Here is a 9,058-nt window from a genome sequence, read left to right on the forward strand (position 1 = left end):
GTGCACGTCTGTGTGTGCACGTCTGTGTGTGCACACGTGTGAGCATGCGTGTGGGTGAAGCGGTCGTCCGGGCAGGGTTGACGGGTCTTGGGAAGGCTGTGAGGCAGAACAGTGAATCCCAGGGGATGGGTGACATCTGGCCGGTCCAGCGAGTGCTCTGAGACAGGCACCTGGCATCAGAGGCCGGGCGGCACGGGGCCCTGTACTGCACGCCGCGGGCTCCAGGGGCCGGAGGACTCTCCTTGGCTTTTAGAAGCAGCGTCGGGGGCTCAGGCCCCGGTTGCCGAACCTCCAGCCCCGTCGTGTGGGCGCTCGGCCCCCAAGGGCGGGAGGGAGGCTGGCCTTCGAGGCCGGAGAAGTCAGTCCCGCAGGGAGACGGAAGGACCTGAGTCATGCCAGGTGGGGCGACGTGGAGGACTTGGCACGTCACGCTGTCCGTGTGCAGCTGTCGCTTCAAAAGCAAAGCAAACAGCGGCAGAGACGGACAGCACCGTGACGTCAGCCGCCCCCGAGTCAACCTGCCGCATGGAAGGCAGAGGCGAAGGCCTCCGTGACGCCCCGCTGCGGCCGAGCGCCCCTCGTCCGACACTGTGGGGGAGGTCGGGGGTCTGGCCCCCCTGGGAACAGTAAGCGTCTTCTGCTTCTAAACATGCTGTCCAGAAGATGGTCCTATTTTACTCAGTTTTTAAAAATATTTTAGTTCAGTTGTAAGATCTCCATAAATCTCACCCATAATTAAGACGCACCATCGATTTAGATTTTAAAAGGAGGAGTTTTGAAGGGAAGCTGATCGATGGGGCTGCAGGCACTGGAATCGGCGACCGCGTCGGTCAGATGCCCCTGACCAGGTCAGCTGTGGCGCCAGCCGTGTCCCCTGGAGCCAGGGGTCAGCCCGCTCTTCCGTCACCGGGACGGCCCCGCTGTCCGCAGGAGGCGGTGGTTGGCGGAAGCTGCAGCCAGGACCGTTGCCCAGACGCCTCTCCCCGCAGGGACGGGCCGGACCAGAGCGCCCCGCAGCTCGGCGTCTTCAGTGGGAACACGGCCCTGGAGACAGCGTACAGCTCCAGCAGCCGCGTCCTGCTCAAGTTCCACAGCGACTTTTCCAACGGCGGCTTCTTCGTCCTCAACTTCCACGGTGAGCGCACGGCCGCCCCGCCAGCGAGGGCAGGGGCTGCGCGGGACCCGGGACCGGCCTCCCGGTGCTGGCACGCGCCCGGTCCCGAGCGAGCCTCCGACGCTGCCGAGGGGAGGCTCGGGAGTTTTCTGGCACTCGATGCCGGCTCTTCCTGTGACACCTTTCTGCTCGGTGATACCTTTATTGCCTCACGTTGTATAGTGTGATTTGCGGTAAACTTGGACTCGTTGCAAGGTAAGTGTCCATGGAACTCTGATGTGGAAGCCACGGGGACACATTCGGCCCTTTCCCAGATGAGACAGAGTAGCGGATGCCGCGTAATTACGCGTGGGGCGAAAGCAAACCTGTAAAGATTTTGAGAATGAACGCTAAGTAATTGGGAAAAAAAGAATATCGTCAGTCCCTTGTCGCTCAAGAGGACTGCCACCCGTGGAAGCCCTCGGAAGAAAGGACGGAGGCCTCATCACACCTAAGTGTGGACGTGGCTGTGGGGGGCCCTGTCCCTTCCAGACGCCACGTGTGCGTAAGGCGTTAAACTTAAATGCTATCGTTTTAAAATCGTTTGCGTAACCCCTTTGCCCTGAGACATTCCTTGGCATTAAGTAATTCCGGGAGCGTTGGAGGCCTGAGAGTTTTATAAAATGATGATTTACAAATAGAGACGTTTCCGCGAGCTTGGGCGTGACAGCGGAGTGTGAGGAAGGCCCTCCGAATAATTGTGTTCGCCCAGCAGAGGTCATTGCAGCTTTGTTGATTTGATTGTTTTTTTTCCATGAACCATTTAGCATTTCAGCTCAAGAGATGTCAGCCTCCCCCGACAGTGCTGCGGGCCGAGATGCTCGCCGAGGATGAGGACTACGAAATAGGTGAGCGAGCGCCCCTGCGCCGTGAGGCCGTGGGCGCGCCCGGCCCCCTGCCACCCGCGGCAGTCACGGAGACACCCCGGAGCGCCGCCGGGGCCACGCACGGGGGCCGCCTGTCCACCGAATGCGTTTCCTCCTGCGGGTGCGTGATTGTCGGGTTTCGCCATCTGAAGTTTGCTTTGGTCATTTTGAGCACGCTCTCCCCCAGAGCGTTCACGAGTTCGTGTTTTTCTTTTGAGTAGTTTACAGAGACGGGACGACGTTGGTGTCTCGTGAGGGACACACAGCCGTGTGCCAAGGGAACGTGACCATTTGTGGCTAAAAGAATGATTAGTGTGACTTTGGCCTTTCGTTGACACTGGGGCGTTGTTGGCGAATACGTCTAATGACAATATTTAGAAATTCCGCCTGGTCATTCTGCATTAATGGTCTGTTTCATTAGAGAGCCAGCAGGTTGCCCTGGGAAAGCAGCCGCCGTCTGTGTTTGCAGTGTGATTGTCGTGACGTGGGATTCCGCGGTCTCGGTTACGGATCCTCCGTCCGTGGTCACACCACTGGTCCGGCCACATGACCTGACTTCAGCGGCACTCACAGTGGCTGAGTGACAGGGACGTGCTGCCCGTTAGGCCGAGGTCGTGGTCAGCCGTCCTCCTTCACGACCTAATCCCGAGCATCCATGTCACCCTTGTGTTCCGTAATCCTCAGGGAGGGACAAACACAGACCCGTTCAGTCAAGGAAGAAAATCTGTCCCGTAATTTCCGTACCGATGGGGTTAAGTTTGAGATAGCGTTTTTATAAGTGAAGAACCGAAGATGGTAATATTTTGTTAAACAGTATAAAAGTGCACGTGGACGTGTGTCCTGTCGACTGAATTTGTCAGGTCGTCGTGTGTGTGCAGTGCACGCGCGCGCTCCGAGCGTCCGGAGACGCAACTGCCACGCGCGCATGTGTGTGCTCTCTTTCAGGAGATTTCGTGAGGTACCAGTGCCACCTGGGGTACACCCTGTCCGGGGCAGACACGCTGACCTGCCGGCTCAGCTCCCAGCTGCAGTTCGAAGGCACAGTCCCCACGTGCGAAGGTACGCGCCCCCGACCCTGCCCGGGCCCCCGGGGGTCCGAGCTTCCTCTCCCTCGGGGCCTCGACCCACCGCGATTCAGAGCACCTGCCAGCGGGAACGTCGGTCCCTTCCGCGTGGCTAGCTCTGGAGAGTAAACCACAGCGACCAGGACGTCCTGCCATTCTCCCAACGGTTTAAAAGCAGATGTTTTAGACAGATGGCAAAATCGAAATGATTTAAAAAGGCATCCTGCATACCCACCGGCTAGGTCCCCCCATCGACGTGTGCTGTGCATCTCCTGTCACGTGTCTACCTGTCATCTTTCTGTCCTGTTCCTCTATCTGATAGTTTTGATGCATTTCAAGGCAAATTGTGGGCATCAGTGTACATCCCTCCGAATCCTTCAGCGTGCACATTAGCTACTGCGTACTATTTTTTCTGCAGAATGTGTAAACACTGAGATGCACATACGCTTCGTGCAGCAAATACACGCTTTTCGTATTGCTGCGTGTCACCAATAGTCACAAGCCACAACAGTAACAGACAGTGTACAACCGCAGAACAAGATTGGAGGCTGAATCTGTTCACTCGAGTGATCTTAATACGATTAGGTCACTTTCGAGAGATCATTTAAAAGATACCACGCTCAAGTATTGTTGGAAGAGAAAGGACTTGGGAGAAATATGAATAAGCTGAAATGGCTCAGTGTGAGTCAGAAGTGTCACTGGTTTGCCTATGAAAAAGCTCTGCAAATTAAAACAGTTTTCATTTCACGACTTCGAAATCACGATGCACGTTGAGTTCCTTCAAAGAGTGGAACTCCCCCATCGCAAGGGATTTGAGCATCGCCATCGTTAAGGCCAGCGAGGCGCCTGACAGGGCCCAGGCGGGGTGGAGACGGGCCAGGGCCTCGGTCTGGACTCTGTCACATGGCCGTGGGCAGGTGGCGAGCGCCTGGGCACCGCGTGTAAGGACACGGGTCGTCTGCGTGTTTCCTGGACGCTCGTGACCTGCAGCACACGAGTAATCATTTTAAGTGCTTCGCCGCGTTCATAATCTGCCCCGGGAAAAGCGATTTTCTCTGCGTTGCAGAGTCCTGTTGATTCCACATGACTCTCTCAGAGGCTCCGGTCACCTGCCCCGTGCTCTCTGTCCACGAGGCAGAATGCCGGTCTCCCCGAGAGGCAGAAGCCATTTCCAACGTCTGCAGAACGTCTGCAGTGAGTCGTTACTAAGCAACCATGATGACTTAGATTCTCTCTGTGGCAGGTTCCCCTTCGAATCATCTCTACGGAGGAGACCGCACGGGAGGGGCCGCCCGCCGGGGTCGGGGGCCGCTGGGGTGCAGGGCCGTGTCGTGACTGCGGTGGGCTGCAGCGCCTCGCCTGAGCGGTCACGGCCCGCGTGGCCACGGCCTGCGTGCGGGCTTTTCCCCGAGGGGCGGGGCGTATCCCGCGTGTCCTCCTGCCGTCTGATAGAGAAGTTAACTGAGTCTTCACACGTTAGGGCACGTTTTGACCTCAACACACTCAGCTTTGCGTGTCTCAGAACAGGGGATCTGAGCCCAGGCGAGTGTAGCTGACTAGAGGCAGCGTGAACGCGTATTCATGCGATGCGCCACCTCCAAACAGAAAGAAAACCTTTTATAACCGGGTCGTTCTCTGCCCCCGACGTAGCTACTTCATGTTTAAATTAAGTCGGTTAGTGAGGACCCAGGCACCGGGCACCCTGAGTGTCACTCAGCTCCGCTCCCCCGCGTGCGCTCTGTGTGCCCTGTGGACAGGACACGCGGTCCCCACCGAGCCCCGGGTCCCCGGGCCCTGTGGACACGAGCTCTCCGCTGCGCAGGTCCGGAGCGCGTTCGTTTAAAACAAACGGTCATCATCACCATTGTTCCCTAAACACCTCGTTATTTTAAAAAGGGAGCAGGGGCTCAGAGAACTTTCTTCAAGCAATTAATTTGGATCTTTCTGCCAGTACTTTTCCATTATTTGATTGACTTCGTTGGGCTCAGGTGGGGGCCAGGCCCCCAATACTTTCTTGATGAAAACTTGCATCACCTCGGAGCCTGCGTCTGCAGACGCCATCGCCACACCCAGAAGTTCTGCTCCGAGAACAGTCTCCCCCTCTGGGGCGGCTGAGGGCTCCTTGGGAACGTGCAGCCAGTGACGCTTGCAAGTTCACAGCGCAGGCAGGTCAAGATCACCTCGCTGGATACTTGATTTAGGGGGAAAAGCGAGCGAGGGTCCGGAAGGCCGTCCAACACCAGCAGCCAAGCAGTCGCCCGCGCTCTGTGGCACTGGCTGGGTGTCCTGCAGCTGAACTCAGTTCTCGCAACAGCTGGCTGGGGCCGGCACCGTTCCCCTGGGCTCCGTCCCACAGGAATGCCCCGTGAGACAAGTCCAGGTGGTCGTCTCTGCTTCTGACCGGCCTTTAAAGTCCGAGGCTCCCATGACCCCATCTCGACCTCGGTGACAGCGTCACAGAGTTCAGGGAACACTGACATGTCCACCTGCTGATAACAGAGGACGGGGTGAGGGGCACGGGGGGCGGCTGCTGAAGACATCAGGGCCGAGGTCAGGGAGGGCCCAGCACTGCCGTCCACTCTCGGCCTGCAGTGCCCTCGCCAGCCCTGACGCTCCTCAGACCTCGTCTTTCAAGAGTTTTTATGGAGCTAAACCTCCCTGATCCCCCAGAGGTCCCTGAGTGGTCTTCCTGGCGGCCAGTCCTGTCCTGTGCGACCTGGGGCCCCAGCCTATCGCCTCATCAGCATAAACTCAGGCGTGATCCGAACGGGCTCCGTGGGGACGACAGGGCCTCCTGTCCTGATGTCCCTTCCGAGGGCCGCAGCAGGTCTGGGCTGGGAGCCCGGGACGAAGGCCAGGTCCCGAACACAGAGGGACGTCACAAAAGCGACTCTCCTCCTGTTGCGGAAGGGAGGCTTCGCGGAAGTGAAGAAAAGCAGCTCGAAGGGCTGGCCCCGGAACGGGCGCAGGGCGGGGGAGGCCGGGGGCAGGGGGCGCCCGCAGCCCCCTCGGGTGCGCCTGGGGGCGCCGGGGACTGACCCAGGCCACCTTTTAAAAGGCCTTTGGCGTCAGGAGGCTTCATCCTACAGACGACGGGGATCCATCGACAGGTTTCGGAATATGCGCTAAAAGGCAGAAAGCTCTGTTTTGCGGCAGCGCCGAAGGCAGCCGGCGGCCTGCGGTGGAGGCCGTCGCGGAGCGGAGCTGACCAGGGCGTCTGTGCGGCTGTGGAGGCCGCAGGCGCCTCCCGGCGACAGCCCCGTGTGTGCTCCGAGTCCTCGGTCTCGCCGCCCGGTCACGCCCGCCGCGGTCGCAGGCCTTCGCCTCATTGTTCCCCAGCCCGGTGCCTGGCTCCACGAGGGGCACAAGTTCGGGGTCAAGGTCAAGCCTCTCGTCTCAAGTTCCTCAAAGGCGGCGGGAGGGACGCCGCCGCGGACGTCTGGGCCCAGGGCGCCAGCGAGGGCCTGGGGGTGGCGGTCCCTTCGGAGGTGTAGCCAGCAGGAGCCCCGCGCAGGGGCTCCCACGGCGGCGGGGTGCAGGGTCCCCGGCAGGGCGCCCAGCCTCTGTGTCCCGTGAGTCTGACGGGGACACGGGTCGGCGGCAGGAAGCGCGTCCGCGGCAGCTGCTGCTCCCGGCAGCGTTTGCAGCAGCAACGTGGACGGTGGCCGGGGACAGGAAGTGAGACCAGCGGCTCCCAACACCGGCTCGCCGGGCGGCAGGTCCCGGCGCCTTCCAAAACGAGGAGCAGTTCTGGAAAGAACAAAGCGTCCAGTGCCGTGCGAAAAACGGCGCACGTAATTCGACTTACAGTTTTTCTCCGTCTTCTGCAAAACATAGAAACAGCATTTTTCAAACGGAAGGGGTGAGAACAGCTGGGCCTGAGACCCCTCCCTGACTCGTGGCCACTGCCCTGCGCCTACGCCCCCGGATGTGCGGGTGGCTCTCCGCACGCGGGGAGGGTCCCTGCCTCCAGGTGGCGTGGGGTCCCCAGGGCACCTGACGACCGCGGCCACAGGGATGAAGCCCCAGCCCGAGACAGAGGCTCCGGGTTTCTCGTGCACGATGCCCCCAGCGAGCGTGCCGTACTGGCCTCCACGTCAGGGTCAGGGTTTCGCCTCAATTGTGCAATTTCTTCAGATCTGGCGGCCCTGGGGTTGGGTCAACGGCTCAGTCTCCTTGATCCTCGAGTTAAATGGGGTCTGTGTGTCTGTCTGGGTCTGTCTGTCTGTCTGTTATCTATCTACCTACCTACTTACCTACCCGTCATCTGCCTGCCTACCATCTCTGTCATCTGTCTGTCTACCTATTACCTATCATCGAGTATGTCACCTGTCTGGTCGCCCTGCACAGCAACACACGCCCCACAAGTCTTACACACAATCGCCTCTCGAAGCGCAGGGCGCGTTAAAACGCCCCGCGGCGTTGGCGCCCGTGCGAAACGCGGCCGCGGCTGGGTAGGCGTGCGCGTCCCCCTCCCGCGGGCTTGTCCCCCGAGGCGAGGTGAGGCTCGTTAAGGACATCTGTCCTGACGCTTCCGCCCTCAGCACAGTGCCCGGCGAGCGAGGTCCGCACGGAGTCCTCCGGGGTGATCCTCAGCCCGGGCTTCCCCGGCAACTACTTCAACTCGCAGACGTGCTCCTGGAGCGTCCGCGTGGACCCCGGCCACAGCATCACCGTCTTCGTGGACATGTTCCAGAGCGAGAAGCAGTTTGACGCGCTGGAGGTATTTGACGGTGAGTTTCTCTAACCTTCGCTTACCTACAGCGGCCCGTTGCAGCGTAGGGCGCACCCCCGTGTGAGGTTTTTGTGACGCAGACTCGAATGTATTTGAGGCTAAATTACATCCGCCCCAAGCAGACGGTGACTCACACGTGAACCTGTGCGGTCTCGGAGATCAGGAGGTCTGCGACCCTTCATCGGCGAGGACATGCGTGACACGCTCTGAGCCTGGGCCGAATGCGCGTTACCCGTTCTGTGAGGTTTTAACGGGGGGATTTAGAGCGGATGATCGCAAACAGCTGATTCGGAAGATGTTTGGGAAACTTAGGATCCAGGAAAGAGAGGCCTAACGACACTCACTTCCATCAATCTGAATGGTTGTTTCACTAGAAGGACGTGAACGCGATGGCTCACAGCGATTTCTAAACCATAAATGCACAGGAGCCCTTAATGACAATTAGAGACTCTGACACATTTTTATACGATTCTAACAAATCTCTCTAATATGACGATTCTGTGCTTAAAATCAGAGTATGGTGGAATTATCAATTTGAAACGGGACCGACGTTGATATTTTTCTTTGTCATAGCCCAGAAAATTAGACCAGGACACAAAAACGGCTGTATGTGATAACAGGGTTTTCACGTCTTTTGACAGGTCTGTCGAGTTCAGATAAATAACAATTAGTTCAGTGAAACAAATAATTGCTGTGATCGATTCGGTGTGGGCTAGGATGGCTTTACCGGCTGCCGAATCGTAGGAGCCAGATTGCTCAGGGACACACAGGGCACGAAGATGAGCTGCTAAGTCGGAGATGAAGTTTTCGGTCACGCTCTCAGAAGCAGGGGGCTGGCGAAGTGTTTCCACTTTCAGAATGTTTTTAAGAGCGCGGTCTCCCCGTACCTGGCTTTTCACGTACCCGCAGACGATGGCGCCCCGAAACGTTCCATGAAAACTTCCAGAAATAAACAGTTTGTGAGTTTCAAACCGTGCTCTGTTCTGAGTGGCGTGACGAAGCCTCACACGGTCCCACGCAGCCTGCCAGGGATGCGACGCAGCCCCCTGCCCGGCATCGCCACGCCACAGACGCTCCCCGCCCCAACGTCGCGGGGCCGCCTCAGTGACCGCACCCCGCATCCCAGTCTCCCAGAGCTCGTGCTCCAGGCGCCCCAATGTCACTGAGCGGTGGCCCCTAAGCCCACGGGGAGCGACACTGGCGACTCAGCCATGCCAGCGGGAAGCGTAAAGTGCTCCCT

General features: G+C 58.9%; 1 protein-coding gene across 1 annotated transcript in view; it reads left to right on the forward strand.

The window, feature by feature from the left end:
- CSMD1 (CUB and Sushi multiple domains 1) overlaps positions 1–9,058 on the forward strand; it is a 1,293,618-nt gene that overhangs the window by 1,209,723 nt on the left and 74,837 nt on the right. The window contains exons 44-47 of the mRNA XM_039877340.1: positions 990–1,135; positions 1,921–2,001; positions 2,965–3,078; positions 7,628–7,816. Coding sequence (XP_039733274.1) covers positions 990–1,135; positions 1,921–2,001; positions 2,965–3,078; positions 7,628–7,816 — 530 coding nt within the window. The remainder of the gene's footprint in view (positions 1–989; positions 1,136–1,920; positions 2,002–2,964; positions 3,079–7,627; positions 7,817–9,058) is intronic.

Source organism: Pteropus medius, unplaced genomic scaffold, assembly GCF_902729225.1.
Source record: "Pteropus medius unplaced genomic scaffold, Ma_sr-lr_union100, whole genome shotgun sequence".
In the NCBI taxonomy this organism is placed as follows: Eukaryota; Metazoa; Chordata; class Mammalia; order Chiroptera; family Pteropodidae; genus Pteropus; species Pteropus medius.